The sequence below is a fragment of the Vipera berus genome (assembly GCF_964194415.1).
Source record: "Vipera berus genome assembly, chromosome: 2".
NCBI classification, from domain to species: Eukaryota; Metazoa; Chordata; class Lepidosauria; order Squamata; family Viperidae; genus Vipera; species Vipera berus.
Window position 1 is genome coordinate 266,175,341 of NC_138203.1, and position 18,671 is coordinate 266,194,011.

Consider the following 18,671-nt stretch of genomic DNA (forward strand, 5'->3'; position numbering starts at 1 on the left):
GAGTCGGAAACGACTAGCACGCATGTGCGGGGGAAACTTTACCTTTACCTTTACTATGTTTACTCCTGGGTTAAAGGTAAAGGTAAAGGTTCCCCAGCACAATAAGACTGAGCATGCTCTGACAGTCAAGCTTGGAGATCAAACCAACATCCCAACTACCAACCCGAGCTACTAATATTCAAGCACATTTCAAAATTGTTGTCAACCAAAACAAATCTGACTGTGAGCTCTATATTTGGCTTTGCCTCACTTTATCAACAGGTATGCAAAAATAATCCTCTTTATGTACCTGCTAATAATGGCTTACCTTAGTTGACCACAGATAAATCAGATACCTGAGCCTAGCTGATTCCATAAAATCCAAATGGGTGACTTGATTTCATACTTGAATGGGAACTACAAGGAAGTTCTAGCTATAGGCAATGCTGAATAATAAGGAAAAAAATCCCAGAAAAATATGATGGCAAACTGCTTCCATTATGTTTGCAAGAAAGCTACATTCATGTAGCCATTAAAAGAAGTTTGATGAGGGAATTTTCACCTTTTCTTGATATAATTGCACTATATCTTTGTATTCATAAATAACTGTGGTTTTATGCTAGCTTAAATTTTTATGCTTAGACTAACAATGATGTTACCTAGTTAGGGTAATGAAACGTTTGCAAGAAAACAATCTCGGAGCACCAAGGACCCCTTATTCTAGCTGTTTAAGAAATCATGCTTTATAGCAACTAAGGCATTTTAGAAAGAATAAGCATTCAAACATATCTATGCATATCAAACACCCTCAAAACACTTTCAAATCTGCATGTTAAAAGTAAACAAGTACTTGCAGTTCTCTGTAATTTTTTTAAATGCTCTTGGAAATTCCATGTCTTGAATTCTGCAAAGCTATTTATTTCTGTTTGAAATAAAGATGCATTTGCTTAATGTAATAGTGACTCATAATCAATAAGTAACAGCTGTGCTTTGGCTGAACTATAAACCAAATTGCTGGAAAGGTTCCCAAAATTCCTTATGGTATACCAAGGAATATATCCTTTGTCTGCATCCCAATTATTTTACAGGGAATCTGTAAAACTTGCATGCCACCTCATGGTTAAAGTGTGTATCTGCAAACACATTCTTCCAAGCTTGGCAATTTACATTTGCTAGGACAGGGCATCACTAGGTGGGTCAAGGACAACTTGCCACATGCCAACTCACCATGGCCAACTCACTGAGGGACATTAAATCATTAAGTAAAGGAGGGACAAAATAAAATGTAAATGACAAAAATTAAAATATTTTAAAAATTATTTTAAGTAATTAAATTGTATAGTATAGTATAGGTGGTACCTTGCTCAATAGTAGTAACTGTGAAAGGGATCTCGGAGTCCTAGTAAACAATCACTTCAATATGAGCCAGCAGTGTGCTGCAGCTGCCAAAAAAGCCAACACAGTGCTAGGCTGCATTAACAGAGGGATAGAATCAAGATCAAGTGAAGTACTAATACCACTTTACAATGCTTTGGTAAGGCCACACCTGGAATACTGCATCCAGTTTTGGTCACCATGGTGTAAAAAAGATGTTGAGACTCTAGAAAGAGTACAGAGAAGAGCAACAAAGATGATTGGGGGACTGGAGGCTAAAACATATAGGGAATGCTTGCTGGAATTGGGTATGTGTAGTTTAATGAAGAGAAGGGTGAGGGGTGACATGATAGCAATGTTCCAATATCTCAGGGGCTGCCACAAAGAAGAAGGAGTCAAGCTATTCTCCAAAGCACCTGAAAGCAGGACAAGAAGCAACGGATGGAAACTATTCAAGGAGAGAAGCAACCTAGAACTAAGGAGAAACTTCCTGACAGTTAGAACAATTAACCAGTGGAACAACCTGCCTCCAGAAGTGGTGAATGCTCCAACACTGGAAGTTTTTAAGAAGAGACTGGACAGCCATTTGCCTGAAATGGTATAGGGTTTCCTGCCTGAGCAGGGGGTTGGACTAGATGACCTCCAAGGTCCCTTCCAACTTCTTCTTCTTGTTGAATTGTCCCTCAGCAAGGTGTCCGCTGGTGAGTTATCCGTGGGGAGTTGTCCCACATTGAGATGGCCATGGCAACTTGGCTGCAGCAACTTGGCCACAGTGAGTTGTCCCATTCTGTCCTCAGGCAACATGGAAATTGAAAATCCAGATTTTTTAAAAAATTCAAATATATCTTGGGAAATGAATAAAACCAGATAAAGCAGGGATTTTCCCTTCTCTGCTTATTTTTCCTATTATTGAGTTCACCAACAGTTTTTCTGGAGAAAATTAGAGGGGAGTGAGCTTTCTTCTCTCTTATTGGTGAACATACTGGTAATTGTTTTTGTTTTTTCCCATCATGGCTGAAAAACATCAAATGCTTCAGCCCTGAGTCTTAGAAACCTAGGCACTGCATCCCTGCATATCTGAACAGCATCAGGCTGACAAAAGTAGCTAGTACAGAGTTAACAAATAATTCTTGACTTAACAACCATTCATTTACCAACTGTTTGAAGTTACAAAGGTACTGGAAAAAAGCAACTCATGACTGGTACACATATTTATGACCTTTGCAGCATCACCGTGATCACTGATCAAAATTTGGGCACTTGGTAACCAGCATGTATTTGCAATGATAGCAGCATCCTGAGGTTGTGTGATTACCATTTGCAATCTTCCCAGACTTCTGTCAGGCAAAGTCAGTGGGGGAAGCTGGATTCACTTAATGACTGTTTTATTCACTTAACCACAGCAATATCCTTAATATTTATTTATGTATTTATTATTGGGACTTATATGCCGCCCTATCTCCCGAAGGACTCAGGGTGGCTAACAACAATAACCTATAATAACTGTTGCAAAAAAAAAAGACCATAAAGTTAAGCATGATTCACTTAACCATCTTGTTTAACAATGTAATTCTGGGCGCAATTGTGCTTGTAAATTGAGGACTATCTGTGGTGTTATCTGCTGTGGCAAATAGAAAAGTGTATTTGCAGTGTCCCAAAGATGCTTCTCCACAAGGTAACTGGACTTTCTTGTTTTTCTTTGAAGAAGTTTCGCTTCTCATCCAAGAAGCTTCTTCAGCTCTGAATTCTGGGAGTTGAAGTCCACAAGTCATAAAAGGGCCAAGTTTGAAGACCCCTGGTCGTAAATGTGAAAAATACTTGTTTTTTCATTGCTTCTGTAATTTTGAATGGTTACTAAGCAAATGCTTGCAAGGACAACCTGCACAGTCCATAAGCTCAGCAAACATGATGCAGTGGATTGATTCAAACTACAGGTAATCCTCGACTTACAACATTCATTCATTCAAAGTTACAAAGATACTGAAACAAGTGGCTTATGACCATTTTTCACACAACTGTCGAAGCATCCCCATGGTCATGTGATCCAAATTTAGATGCTTAGCAACTGACTCATATTTATGACGGTTGCAGGGCCCTGGGGTCATGTGATCACCTTTTGTGACCTTCTGACAAGCAAGGTCAATGGGGAAGCCAGCTTCACTTAACAGCTGTTTTACTAACTTAACATCTGCAATGGTTCGTTTAACAACTGTGGCAAGCAAGGTTGTCAAACGAGACACAAAACTCACTTCACTAATGTCTCGGCAACAGAAATTTGGGGCTCACTTGTGGTTGCAAGTTGAGGATGACCTGTAATGTCGGGATAGACCTACATAATCACCACAGATGCCATCATTAATGCTCCTCTCTCTGATCAATAATAATTTATGAAATTGTGCGCTGCCTGGCTCTCAGTGCTTCTCTTGACCATTGCATCTTGAAACGTAGCTCTACCCGTAAACTGGAGATGCTGAAGGTGTTGGGGGAAAATAAAACCCGCGGTTAATGACTTACAGCAGGGGTCTTCAAACTTGGCCCTTTTATGACTTGTGGACTTCAACTCCCAGAATTCCTCAGCCAGCGTGCCTGGCTGAGGAATTCTGGGAGTTGAAGTCCACAAGTCATAAAAGGGCCAAGTTTGAAGACCTCTGACTTACAGCTTGGTGTAATATAACGATGCAAGCCTAAGCCATCAAGCTGGTTAATCGGTTGACCCCCCACAGATAATCGGGTTAATTTACCCCCTGCTTCAGCTAACCATGGCTTAGCGTGCAGAGGCCGGGCAGCCTGAAAGCCAGAGGTTTTCCTTGGCCGTTTCAAAATCTGGCCGCCTTTTTTGGGGGGGGGCTGGAAATCGATCTTGGCGTAACGAGGGGGGAAGGCAGGTAGGCCTTGCCTTCCTCGCCCCCCCCCCACATCTGCGCCCCCCGCCCCCGAGAGAACCCCCTTCGTCCACCCGCGGAGGAGGCTTCGTCTCCGACCGCCGCCAGAGGGCCCTGGGTGGCGCCGGGGAAGAAGCCCGGCTTTCCGTCTCTCTCGTTCCCCGGCTCGGGGCGTCACGCCTTGAGCTTCCTGGGTGATTCGGAGGCAGCAACGGCGCCGCGGAGCGGACCAGGAGAACCACCCCGCCAGCCGCCGGGAGACCTTCCTCGCAGCCGGCTTGGCCCGGCCCAGGTGGGGAACCTGCCGCGGATCGGTGCAGGCAGCGCTTCCGGGATGCGAAGGGTGAATCCCGCCTGCAGCGCTGCGCTGATCCCCTGTGCCTGGCTGGACAAGCGATGTAAGGACAGGGGGCTAACGGGAGCCGCGCCCGCTATTAAACATCTAAACCAGGGGTCTTCAAACTTGGCCCTTTTATGACTTGTGGACTTCAACTCCCAGAATTCCTCAGCCAGACACGCTGGCTGAGGAATTCTGGGAGTTGAAGTCCACAAGTCATAAAAGGGCCAAGTTTGAAGACCCCTGAATTCTAAACAGCCCCCCGCGGCCTCGGTCATCCGGTCCTTTTTTTGGACGTGCACGGCGTCAAAGCTACCCTCCGTCAGCGCCAATGAGAGCAGTAGCTTCATCAGGCTGACAGGAGAGGAGAGGGCGCTGATGATGTTACCTAGTTTGGTAATGAAAGGTCTGCAAGAAAACCGCCAAGCTGAGAGGAGGAAGAGTGTGCAAGCTTTAGAGTTCTACAGAGCCCTTTGGCTGGATTCTGCCTGACGAAGTGTTGTTCTGCAGAACTCAGAAAGCCTGCAAATTGCTCCTGAGGGTTTATTTATTTATTTATTTTTATTTTTATTACATTTATATCCTGCCCTTCTCCGAAGACTCAGGGCGGCTTACAAGCTTAGCAGTAGCTTTCATTCTATGTATATGCCTGCTTGTTAGGGTTGAGTTGATCAGTAAAGATACTGTTCCTATTCCTCCCCTCTCAAATTACATTTTTCAATTATTATTTTTTTAGCATCAGTTTGAAGCCTTGACTTTTAGCCTTCCTTCTGTTCAGTGTTAACTGAGGTACAGAATTGACTTTCTCTTGAGTTTTTTATTGTGTCCTGGTGAGTGAAAACAGGCTTTAAAATGGTGATCTACATACAGTGTAGCAGCAATAAGCCGAATTTAATGCTGTTTAATTAAGAACCACGTACGTTAATATATATTTAGTACCATTCCAACAATAGTACACACTGCATTTTGATTTAGATTAAGGTAGCTAATGTAATGTATGGGGGGAAAAAATGAGGGGGCAATTGTAAAGGATTCTAAACTGAAGCATTGTGCAGCTTCCAAAAAGGCAGATGTAGTTTTAGAGTTCATTTCTTTAGATGTCAAATCAAACCACGGGTTCATCTGACTCTCCTTTGTTGACCTTCCTGGATTTTGTTTGGCCAGCTACTGGCTGCACTTAAAAAGGATATTAAAAAGATTGGAATGGGGTCAGAGGTAGCAGTGAAGCTGGGCAGAGATATAGAAAGCAGGCCCTACTTTATTATTTATTAAGCAATTTATATAACTGCCCATCAAACAAACTCTGGATGGTGTAGAGTAGACAGAGCTAAAAACCTTGCCATGTTGACAGCCTGGAGCTGAAACAGATTAGAGGTGACGTAATGTTTACGCAGAACCAGAAACTACCCAACCGTGTTTTAACCTCGCATGTTCTGTAAATTTGGCCCTGTGGATAGTTTAGAGATGAGGACAAAAAAATCTATAAAAGTCTAGGATGCTATTAACTGCCCTCTTTTGCTTTTTGCATCTGCAATGGGATGGTATTGCACTTGTATTTGAAGGCTTGACTTTTCTCTTAAAAACTGGAAAATTCGGATGGTTTTAATTCTGAATTTCGTAAGGGACCTGGGTCTTTTGCAGCCTGCAATCTTGTCTCTTTGCCGAGCATTTGATCACCCCAAATAGTTGACAAAAGTAGAATCTTCTGTTTTGTTTATTTTCCTGAAGCTCCTCAATCTGCCCACTTTTATGTGTGGAATTAAATTTCAGGTTTTGGAAGTAGAGGTAGTCCTCAACTTACAACTATTTGTTTAGTGACCATTTGAAGCTACAGCAGCACTGAAAAAGTGACTTGCAATCAGTCCTCGTACTTGCGACTGTTGCAGCATTCCCACAATCACTTGATCAAAAGTCAGGCAGTTGGCAACCAGCGTGCATTTATGACTGTTGCAGAATCTTGAAGAGGAGGATCACGTGATCATCATTTGCAGCCTTTCTATCTGGCTTCTGGCAAGCAAAGTCAATTGGGGGGGGGAGAGATGGACTTGTTTAACAACTGCATGATTCCCTTAACAACTGCAGTGATTCGCTTAACAACTGTGGCAAAAAAAAGATTGCAGAATTGGGCACGACTCACTTATCAACCACTTTGCTTAACAATGGAAATTGTGGTCTCAGTTGTGGTTGTAAGCCAAGGACTACCTGCAGCCTGAAAAGGTGAATGCTAGAACGAATTTGATGCAGGGAGGGGTGTTTTTCCAGATGCCCTGTGGCCTCCAAGGTGGAACGGCCTCCTCGTATTGGAGACTTCTCGACCAGAGGGACATGCAAGAGAACTACGAGACTCTGATCTCTCTGGGTAAGGATCAATTTCTCGGGGTTAATATGTAAAGCTAAGGAACCGTCCTCAGCAGAAGCCCCCAACCTTTTGGGCACCAGGGACTGGTTCTGTGGAGAAAGATTTTTCTGTGGGCCAGAGGGGGTGTGTGGTTTCACGGGCTGCCTGCATCCAGCAGATGGGGCTTCACTTGTCTGTGCGGGCCAGTTGCTGGTATGCCGTGGCCTAGTGCCGGTCCACGGACCGGGAGACCCCTGCTCTATAGGATCAGACCCCAAATCCAGAGAGCCTGACTTGTTGTCCTCAATGTGTGGGACATCGCTTCTGGAAAACTCACAAGCAAGAAATTACGATGTTGTTTTTCTCCATCGTTTGGTGTTTGGAAGGTATACAGTATTTGAATGTGAAGGTTTGACTTAGGTGTCGTGGTTTATAGGCCTCTCTTCCATGTATTTTTCTCACCTCCCTCGCTCTCTGCATTTGGAGCAAGGCTGATCACAATTATAAAGTTACTTAGCCTTCACCAATTAAGGTCCAGCCCAGCGTGCTGAACACCAAGTGGGTTGTTGTCCAGAGTGGTCACAATATAATTCAGCCAAATGCAGGGACCCAGCTGCATCAGTGGCCCACTGTATCCACATGGTTCCAGCCAATCTGCCCGGTGTCCTAATGGGGGTCTGTCACACTTTTTCTTGTTAGCAGAAGAGATGGCAATCAATCTGCCCCGAATCACTGCACTAGCTGAGCCCCACCGGAGAGGGTTGCCGTCAGGTAAGACTAGTGGATTTTATGATCCTGCACCCAGGACAAAAATGATTTTCTGTGCCTCAGGTGCAATTACCAAAACTGCTCTGTTCTCCACTTCTGCATAAAGCTTATGTGAATAAACTTAGCTGTGTGTGTATATGTGAAAGTGTGATAATAACAAGAAACAAGAAAGAAAAATACTGGCCTGCTATTTTTGGTCCAAGATAATCAATCTCCTCAGTCACGCCTTCCTTACTAAAAATATTTTTTTAAACTTTTCAATCCAGTATTTAAATATAAAAAGTGTACTGGATCCAGCCAAAGAGCTCTCTTGGCACACTTCCTGTTTCCCAGAATGGCCAAGAAGATAATATTAAGACATGTAGTTGTCACGAATGGGCAGTCAGGAATAGAGAACTTCTGCTGCTGGTGGTAGTATATGCAGCTGTCTAAATTTCCACCTCTGGTTCCTGTTTTCCAGCAATTGTTTTTTAGACACATCCTACCTTTTTGGATATTTGAGATAATTTATGACAATGTGAACTAGTAGCCTTAGGCTGAATTAAGCCCCAGACTTCCTCCCGTCCCCATTTAGAATATTTTAAGTTGATTGCCATCACTAGAGCTATGGCAGTGGGTATCATAGTTCAACTATGTCCTTCTCTGGGTCAACAAAGCCAGTTTCTGTATCTATGTGGTGGAATGTAGTCTGGAGTCCCTGGAGGCAAAAAGGCAGCAGAATTTGGAATGTCTGGTTGGCAGAAAGAGGGTGAAGGCAGACCCTCCCTATCAGTACACAGAATATACCCTTAGTTATGCAGGTAGTTGTTTTAGTCCAACAAGATTCTGCCTGTTGTTGTTAGCTGCGAAGTCATGTCCGACCCATCGCGACCCCATGGACAACGTTCCTCCAGGCCTTCCTGTCCTCTACCATCTTCTGGAGTCCACTGAAGCTCACGCCCACTGCTTCAGTGACTCCATCCAGCCACCTCATTCTCTGTCGTCCCCTTCTTCTCTTGCCTTCAACCTTTCCCAGCATTAGGCTCTTCTCCAGTGAGTCCTTCCTTCTCATTAGGTGGCCAAAGTATTTGAGTTTCAACTTCAGGATCTGGCCTTCTAAAGAGCAGTCAGGGTTGATCTCTGACTGGTTTGAATGCCTTGTCTTCTCCAGCACCATAGTTCAAGGGCCTCAATTCTTTGGCGCTTAGCCTTTCTTGTGGTTCAACTTTCACAGCCATACATTGCAAATTCTGCCTGTAGGTGAACAAAATAAAGAAACTACTCAGCTGTTGCAGCATCCCCATGGTCAAATTTAGATGCTTGACAACTGGCATGTATTTATGATGGTTGCAGTGTCCCAGGGTCATGTGATCCCCTTTTGCAACCTTCGCAAAGTCAGTGGGGAAGCCAGATTCACTTAACAACTGTGGTACTAACTTAACAACTGTAACAAGAAAGGTCATAAAAGGGGGCAAAACTCACTTAACCAATGTTTCATTTAGCAACAGAAATTTTGAGCTCAATTGTGGCCATCGTCGAAGACGACCTGTATTAAAGCTTTTCCTTGCCAGCAGGATTTCCACTTTCTAAATCTGATCTGCTCTCCTGGATGGATCGAGAAGATTCATGGATTCCAGAACTTCAGGCCTGTGAGGAAAGGACAATGCCAACTCAGATAAATCCAGGTGAGAATTGTGGTTTGTTTATTTTAAAATATACAGGTAGTCCACGGCTTACAACTGGTTGCTTAGCAATTATTCAAAGTTATGACCTACCTGAAAAGAAGGACTTATGACCTGGATCTAGAGTTCCAATGGTCAGGCCCCTTCCTCTGGTCACATGATTGTACTTTGGACACTCAACAACATGGCTGCCTTTACAGCTGTTTGGAGTCACGTGACCGCATTTTACAAAGTTTTGCCGAAAACCAGCATTTATTTCCGGGTTTTCAACAAAATCATAACAAACAATGGATTCACACTTACCATCACCATGTTCATTTAATGACCGCTACACAAAGTTATAAAATTGTTTTGTGACCGTCATGACATATGACTATAATGGACAGGCTCCATTGCAGTCATATGATGAAGACTACCTGCATGGGATGGAGTTTCACTGTGTAAGAGGAAAGTTTTGTTTGTCACCATCCATGCTAGATTCTGGCACATAAGCCCTGAATAGTGTGATAGAATAACTATTCATATTACATTTATCTTCATGTCTTCTCAGCAGGGTGTTAGGAAAAAACAACAATCACAATTAACTATATAAATTGAACGACCAAAAATAGAGCAGGCTTTCGTCTAGCGCAGGGGTCTTCAAACTCGGCCCTTTTACGACTCATGGACTCATGGACTTCAACTCCCAGAATTCCTCAGCCTGGCTGGCTGAGGAATTCTGGGAGTTGAAGTCCATGAGTCGTAAAAGGGCCGAGTTTGAAGACCCCTGCTCTAGCGCATTAGTTTTCATTGCTTCTTAAAAAACCAAAGCTATCCAATTAGACCAGGGGTGTCAAACTACCAGCCCCTGGGCCGGTTGCATCATGCAGAGGCTGCACCCACAACCAGCTCCGGTAATGGGGAAAAAGTCTCAATACGTTGCGACATGCCACATGATGTGGTGCATTTGACCCCCGTGAATTAGACGGTGTGTTTCAAATAACAATAGAGAAACAAAATTCATCAAGATTAATAAAAATGTTTTCAAAGTTATGAGCAAGTTTGTTCTTCAGAGCTTGTCTTCTGATAAGTGAAAGAAGTGCCATAGAAAAATACCAAATTTTCAGTCTCCAAATCAACAACATGATCCCATATAGGTAGTCCTTGACTCACAACAGTTCATTTAATGACTGTTCAAAGTTAAAACGGCACTGAAAAAAGTGACTTATGGCCGTTTTTCAGAGTTACAACCTTTGCAGCATCCCCATGATCACGTGATCAAAATCCAGATGCTTGGCAGCTGGTTCACATTTATGACCATCGCTGCATCCTGGGGTAATGTGATCCCCTTTTGCGACCTTCTCACAAGCAAAATCAATGAGGCCAGATTCACTTGACAACTGAGTGACTAACTTACCAACTGCAGTGATTCACATAACAAGGTGAGGCAAGAAAGTTTGTAAAATAGGGCAAAACTCATTTAACAAATGACTCACTTAGCAACAGAAATTTTGGGCTCAATTGTGGTCATAAGTCAAGGACTACCTGTACCAGTCAGTTTTAGCAGATTTTGCCTGTATGTCAGAAAGGCAACAACAGGGACATTTTATCTCAAGTTTGCTCATATATACTACCAAATTAGGCTCTTTAATCAAAAGTGTGTCTTGCAAACCAAGACAGTTGTTGCCAACATGTTACCAACTTAGCATAGGCTTTGCTGACACACATAGAATGTAAGGTGGAAATAGAAAATGTTTAATGCAAATACATGTTGAAATAATGTTATAGCAACCTTCTGTTTAATGGTTTCTGGGAAAGGATGGCTTTCAAGTCATCTCTGCAATATTTATCTCTTCAGGGGAAGGATTGAGAGGAAGGAATGAACCTGTTCCTCCGGAAGTAATTCCTAGCAAAACAAATCTACAAAAGGGGGATGTCCTAGAGAGGAATCCAATGGAGGCCGAGAACCAACCATCAGGGACTGAGCCGAGGGGCTCCCTAACCGAAGGAAAGGAGCAGCAAGACAAACCCCTCCCACAGACCATGGTTGCTTCCAATTCTCAGGTGTCCCTTAGAAAACCACCAGCACATGGCAAGAACCACCAATGCACAGAGTGTGGCAAAAGCTTCAGCCAGAAGTCCAATCTTCTCCGGCATCAGAAGCTGCATATGGACAAAAGACCCCACAAGTGTGACCAGTGTGATAAAAGTTTCTCTGAGGCGGAGGCCCTGGCCACGCACCAGAAAGACCACGCAAGTGACAAACCGTACAAGTGTGAGGAATGCGGGAAAAGCTTCAGCTGGACCTCGCACCTGGAGAGGCACCGGCGGATCCACACCGGAGAGAAACCCTTCCAATGCAAGGAGTGCGGGAAGGCCTTCAGCGTTGGATCACACCTGGAGAGGCATCGGCGGATCCACACCGGGGAGAAGCCTTATCAGTGCAAAGAGTGTGGGAAGAGTTTCAGTGTTAGCTCCACCCTGGTGCAGCACCAGAGGATTCACGCCAACAACAAGCCCTACCAGTGTGAGGACTGTGGGAAGGGCTTCGCACTCGGGGCCAATTTGGTGGCCCACCAGAGGAAACATCTGGGCCAGAAGCCCTACGAGTGCTCCGATTGCGGGAAAAGTTTCAGCTTCACCTCTCACCTAGAGAGACACCAGCGGATCCACACGGGAGAGAGGCCCTACGAATGCCCCGACTGTGGGAAGCGTTTCAGCCGCAGTTCCCACCTTTACAGGCACCAGAGGATCCACACGGGGGAGAAGCCACACCAGTGTACAGATTGTGGCAAAAGCTACTACCTCAGTGCGGCCACCCTCCATCATCTCCAGGAATCTCCAGCCCGGAGCAGGGACCCCACCAAATGCACCGAATGTAACCGGAAGAGGGTGGCCACGCAGCAGCCTCCTCCCTCCCTGCCAATGTCGACCGAGAAGCCCTTTAAATGCTCCGACTGCGGGAAAGGATTTGCCCAGAGTTCGTCTTTGGTGAAGCACCAGCGGATCCACACTGGAGAGAAGCCCTATCAGTGTCTGGAGTGTGGGAAGAACTTCAGCTGGTGCTCGGCCCTGATCAAGCACAAGCGGACCCACACAGGAGAGAGGCCCTTTCAGTGTGGAGACTGTGGGAAAACATTCAGCGTCAGCTCCCATTTGGAAAGGCACCAGCGTGTGCATGCTCCCGACCGGCCCCACAAGTGTGCCGAATGTGGGAAAACCTACAGGGAACTGGCCTCCTTAGTCAAGCACCAGAAATCCCACGTGCCCGGGAGCAAGCGTTATCGATGCCCTGACTGTGGGAAAAGTTTCAGCTGGAGTTCCCACCTGGAAAGACACCAGCGGATCCACACGGGGGAGAAGCCCTACCAGTGTGGTGACTGTGGGAAGTGCTTCAGTGTCAGTTCCCACCTGGACCGCCACCGGAGAATCCACACGGGAGAGAAACCCTTCCACTGCGGTGAATGTGGGAAGAGCTTCAGCGTCAGCTCCACACTCTTGCAGCACCAGCGGACGCACTCGAGCGGAAAGCCTCACAAGTGCAAGGAGTGTGGGAAGCGATTTGTGGCCGGGGCACAGCTGCTCACGCACCAACGGGCTCACCGGGGCGAGAAACCCTACGACTGCACCGTCTGCGGAAAGAGCTTTGGCTTCATCTCCCACCTGGAGCGGCACCTGAGGGTCCACACGGGTGAGAAGCCCTACCCGTGCTCCGAGTGTGGGAAGTGTTTCAGCCGCAGCTCACACCGCAACCGCCATCAGCACACTCATGCGGCAGAGAGGCTCCCCAAAGGACAACCTGAAAGCCAGAAGGACACCTCCGTTTCAACCGAGAATAAGCACCCCGAAGAGCTGCTTCCTGTTGTTCCTGACCCTCCTCTTTCTCTCATGCCCTCCTGGTGGAGCGAGGCGGACAGGAACAGCATCCCCACAGCTGCTTCCACCTGGCCCGAGGCCCCACCACCTTTCCAGAGCTTCATCCCCAATGCTGTCTCAGCTGGAGGACTGCGGAGCTGGGGTGGGAAGGGATTTTTACCTCCAGATCCATGGAGGTTAGGGGAAAACAGCTGTAGATGGGCATCCCCTTACCCGCAAGAGGGATGGCCGCCCCCTCCCCCAACATCCTAGCAGGGTGGGTGGGTTGGAAGAAGCAATGATCTTCCCGCCTCACTCGACAAATTGGGCAGAGTGCCGATTTTGCCCCATTGGAGCCAAGGATTGCTAGTTTGCACTGGGTTGGAATGGAAACCTGCATGAAGTTGCTATCCTAAAAGAGAAGGAAGCCATATTTATGTTCTTCTGAGGGAGGTTTACACGGGCCTGGAGCTTTTGATATGAGGCATACTTGAGAGTTGCAACAATTCCTGGATCTTCTCCATTCTGAAGTGGTAGAATACTGTTGTTAAGAGTCCTTGGTGCTCTCTGAGCTTAGTCCTTACTTATGGATCTTTCCTAACCCAACTGGGTAACTTCATTGATGACAGTTGGATAATGAAAGGTCTGCAAACAAACATCACCTGTGATGTTTTTTACCTATATTTTTTTTAACCTAATTGGGTAATGAAATGTCTGCAAGCAAACACCCAAGCTCGGAGAACACAAAGAACTCCACAGTTCAACCCAGAGCTACAGATAGGGCCTTCTGTTGAGAGAGTAACTGCTGCTTTAACTGATGCTTTGAACTGGTTATTACCATAATTTGGTGGGGGAAAGTTTAAGGCAGCAGCCAGCTGACAAAAGCTATAATCTCCTTCTTTTCCTAATGAATACAATTAAGTGGAAGCATACTAGAAACAGGGTAATGGTGCTGTACATGAGGACCCATTTATTTACAGGTAAGATGTCCCAGCTACCTTGTTAAGGCATCCAAAGTTTACCTGGCATTGCACCACAGTCTGAAGAAGCTGCAGAAAACACACTTGAAGCATTTAGCTTGCCTAAAGTTGGAGAGCTTTGAGACTCAGTATCTTCTTTTTAAGGGACGCAGTGGCTCAGTGGGTTAGGACGCTGAGCTTGTCGATCAGAAGGTCGGCAGTTTGGCAGGTCGAATCCCGAGTGCTGCGTAACAGAGTGAGCGCCTGTTACTTGTCCCAGCTTCTGCCAACCTAGCAGTTCGAAAGCACGTAAAAATGCAAGTAGAAAAATAGGGACCACTATGCTGGGAAGGTAACAGCGTTCCGTGCGCCTTTGGCGTCTAGTCATGCTGGCCACATGACCACGGAGACGTCCTCGGACAAGCGCTGGCTCTTCGGCTTTGAAACGGAGATGAGCACCAGCCCCTAGAGTTGGAAACAACTAGCACGCATGTGCAGGGGAACCTTTACCCTTTTTTATGGATTCATGGCACCTGTTCAAAGAACAAGCAGCAGCTGTGGCTAACAAGGCCATTGTACACCTTCAGATGGTGCACCACTGTGCCCATACCTGGACCAGGAGGCCCTGCTCACAGTAACTCATGTCCTTATAACCTCTGTTTAGACTACTGTAACACACACTATATGAGGCGGCTCCTGAAGATCACTCAAACTTTTAACTGGTGCAGAATACGCCTGTATGGGTAGTGAATGATGCCAGATATGTAGCACACATTACACCACTTTTGCGTGAGCTGCATTGGTTGCCGGTGTTTCTGGATTCATGTTGCAGTAATTAGCTTTAAAGGTCTATAATGGCTTGTACTGGGGTACCTGAGGTATCATCTTTTCCCAAGAGTCTCTACCTATTGAACCAGGTTGAGCAGCATGCAGCAGATCCTGTCAGCCAAAGAGTGACAGATGATGGAGACTAGAAGATGGAGCTTTTCTTCAGTGGCCCCTGTTCTATGGAGCATCTTCCCTTCGGAGATTAAAATGGCCCCAACCCTGTTAGCCTTTCATAGGCCCTAAAATCCTGGCTACGTTCCTGAGCCTGGGGCACCAAATGTCTTAAGGGCCTATTGCTAATTGGCCAAGTGTCTTGGCTGCTATATGTATTTATTTTGGATGTTTCTATTGTTTTTTTGTTTTAAAATGTTTTTAGTATTTTGATTGTAATATATTTTTTTGAACTGTAAGCCACCCAGAGTCATTGACTGAGATGGGTGGTTAAAGAAATGGAATGAATGGATGGATGGATGGATTTTATTGAGAGGAGAGCAATGGAATCAAGCATAAGAACTGTTGCTACAAATATCAATTTATAAATGTTCCTGCCTCTCTAATTTCGAACACAGAATAATATTTTAGAGGGCTCAAAAGTCAACTTAAAATTGATGAATTTTGCATGGGATTGCAAAGAAATTTCGGCTGCAGCTCTACTGATGCTTATTTGTTATTAAAGTCTGTGGAACTCACATTTATTTTGTAAATATGTTTTGTTTTAAACATACAGCACTCATTTGGAGAAAACTGCTATCACCAGATAAAAGTAGAAAGTTGGAATTTATTTTTGCACCCAAGTGATTTAAGTTCAAATCCCACTTCAACAGCAAAATCACCAGATGATTATTGTTTAACTGTCTTTTAGCCTCGGTTCCCCATCTGTAAAATGGAAATTAAACCTTCTTATCCTGAAGATTTACCATTTTTTAAAAAAACCTGTATTTTCTTTTGCCCAACCCAAAGTCTGATACTACATTGCCACAATTCCCTTAAACCTTTATTTGAATTATAAACAAAATATAATTGTATTAAAATAACAGGAATTCCCCAACCAATCATATAATAATGGCCTGATCTATCATGCTAAGGCAGCGAGTGGGTTTCTACAACATCTTGAGCTATCCAATTCCATTTTAGTCAGGTATGTTGTGTGAACCTGCCAATCAATCCTATCCACTTGGTTGGAATATTCTTTGGTTTATCCAGCAGTTCCTAATAGTCACTGTATTTCCCACCTTCTAACATGAGGCTGAAACAATAATATAACAAACATATGTGAACTGCAGAATTCACTGCAAGAGATTGATGAATCTGGAACTTCAAAATTCACATCAGATAAAATAGACATAACTGTGCATACCTGCGGCAGAGACATCACAAAGACATCACAAAATAATAATTTCACCATCTGGAATTGGAATTCAGTTAAAAGACTTGTATAAAAATAACTTAATTATACTCTGATATTAACTATTGTTGAAGCCTGTGGACCACAATAAAGAAAGAAACTACAATTGGAGTTAAAGGTATCAGTGGTTTAATAAGTTTCTTTTAGTTACTTCGCCTTAACTCAGTATTTTTACCTCATGCCTTCCAGATGGATCTCTAATCCCAAAAATGTGGTCTTAACTTTGGAATTATCATTGACACAACCTCCTTGAGAGTTCCAGGTTGAGAAAAGCTGATGTATCCAAATCTGACTTGTTTTTATTACTTGTTTTTATCTCCAGACTGGTAAAAGGCTTCACCTGCTGAAAAGATAATGCTCAAGGCATCGTTGAACTATTCCTTCACAAAGATGAAGAGTTAGGCTAAGGGGGGGGGGGACTTTTCCTGCGTGATAGTACTGTAGCCTAAGTAGAAAGATGGTGGACTGAGAAGAGATTGAAGTGAAAATAATCGCGTCTACTTTTCCTTGTTTTCAAACATAATCGTGTTAAACACGCCATGTTAGTCGATGAACACAAAAAAATCAAGAGTTTATGCCTTTTAGTAAAAAGTGGTTAATCGGAAAGGCGTTATTCCTGAGTGTTTCCCTTTTTTTGTCTAGTTCCAGGAAAGCCTAGAGTAGACCATGATAAATGCTTTACTTTTTAAAATCCGTCAACATTATTTCTCTTCCCGACCCCTGAGTAAGTAAGCGTATCATTTCCTAACGCTTCGCGTCTCTGTATAATCGACTAATAAACAAGAAGAAAGCCAGGGTACTCAGCCCGGAGTTGAAACTGAGTTTCTCAGAATGTTGGGCGGGGGGAAGGTTGCTGGAAGCTGATTGGTTACAATCAAATCGGACCTGAGTGGAACCCACAGGTAGCCGCAATAGAATGAATGCACCTGAGTGGTGTATAAATGTTCGAGTTGTAAGCGAGGCTGGTTGCTGGTCGGATCTCTCCGCGTTAGGAGGATGGAAGGGCGGCGAGTGGAGGAGGTGGAAAGCGCAATGACTTTGAAAGAAGATTTGCGGGTAGAATTGGGTGAGAGAGATGTCCAAGAGCTGTTTTTTTAAAAAAAAATATGGATAAAAGGGAGATCGTCATCTGCAGTGAAACGAATGAAATATGACTTAAAGCTTTACTTCTAGAAAATAGATTTATAATACGAGCAGGCGAGGAAGTATTTTAGGAACTGGGTATGGTTTATTTGTAGATAGGTAAGGGCAATTTGGGGTGGCTTTGTAGTGAGGGAGGAACTCTGCACATGAGCAAATGGTCTGAGGGACAGGTTTTATCATTGGGGAGAGTAGGGTGAAGTTATTTTGTAAATGCTGATTCTCAACTTGCCTGTTTGTATACAGTATTGGTCTTCCTCAACTGGATGCGCTCCTGATTTGTTTATACTCTGCCTATTTAGCTTTAAACCCTGAAATTGTGCCCCTGTTATTTTAATCTTATACCTGCAAAGACAGGATGGGGAAAGAAACACTGGCAGCAAAGTGTTTTATGGCTGTGTTCACACAACACTCTGAAGTAGAAATTATCCCATCTCATTTTTGTGATGCAGGACACAAAAATGAAAATGGATAACTCTAACTGTGTTATTAATGACTTCCATAGGTTGAATGAGCCTAGAAAGCTGACCTAATTGAGTTAGCCAGAGTTAAGCATATCCTGATATTTCCCGGGTGTATACAGTAAAGCTAAACACATTCAGCCTGAGCTTATCCAAAACAAAGCCCATGATAAGCTCAGAAATGGTTGTCCTCAGCTGTGATTCAGAAAGACCATGAATCAAGTTTCCCATTAAGAAAATCCACAGTTGAATTTCCAGCTGGCAAATGGTAATTAGTAATATTATGCTAAAACTTGGTAAAAGAAAACTGGTTCCAGTAAAATGAGAACAAATGTCTTTTTAAACTGTTTGCTAAAGGCAGTAACAATCAAGAAGCATTGAACAAGGTGGCCCAACAAAGCCAGCTACGTCTGCTGCCTTCCCTCTACTTGGAAACATCACCAGTGAAAGCTACCCCTGATACGCAGCCAAGCAGTTGCCAGTGGTACCCAGAAGCCATGCGGGGTAAGTGACAAGATGCCACTGAACAATAAGTTGGAGGTCTGAGCTGTGTCCATCCTGACTCTTTCTCAGTCTGATATCCTAGTCTCACCTGGGATAATGGTAATCCAATGCATTGGAAGCATCAGAGTTGGGACCTGTGCTTTTCCTAGAAAACATAAAGCTTTGTGTAGAGTGATTGTACAGAGTGATTATACAAAGATT

At 44.3% G+C, this 18,671-nt stretch overlaps 1 protein-coding gene across 1 annotated transcript; it reads left to right on the forward strand.

Moving 5' to 3' along the window:
- The first annotated feature begins 4,367 nt into the window (after positions 1-4,367).
- On the forward strand, positions 4,368-14,389 carry LOC308663560 (uncharacterized protein). Its single transcript, XM_081320083.1, has 5 exons — positions 4,368-4,527; positions 6,835-6,931; positions 7,610-7,681; positions 9,232-9,342; positions 11,177-14,389. The coding sequence occupies exons 2-5, from the start codon at positions 6,835-6,837 to the stop codon at positions 13,444-13,446; spliced, it is 2,550 nt and encodes an 849-aa protein (XP_081176209.1). The 5' UTR covers positions 4,368-4,527; the 3' UTR covers positions 13,447-14,389.
- The last annotated feature ends 4,282 nt before the right edge of the window (positions 14,390-18,671 follow it).

What these genes read in the sequence shown, in the direction of transcription:
- LOC308663560 (XM_081320083.1), top strand. Translation starts at nt 6,835, where the DNA reads ATGCCCTGTGGCCTCCAAGGTGGAACGGCCTCCTCGTATTGGAGACTT. An exon ending in CGAGACTCTGATCTCTCTGG is followed by an intron (nt 6,932 to 7,609) that starts GTAAGGATCAAT and finishes TTTTCTTGTTAG; the next exon opens with CAGAAGAGATGGCAATCAAT. An exon ending in GCCAACTCAGATAAATCCAG is followed by an intron (nt 9,343 to 11,176) that starts GTGAGAATTGTG and finishes TTATCTCTTCAG; the next exon opens with GGGAAGGATTGAGAGGAAGG.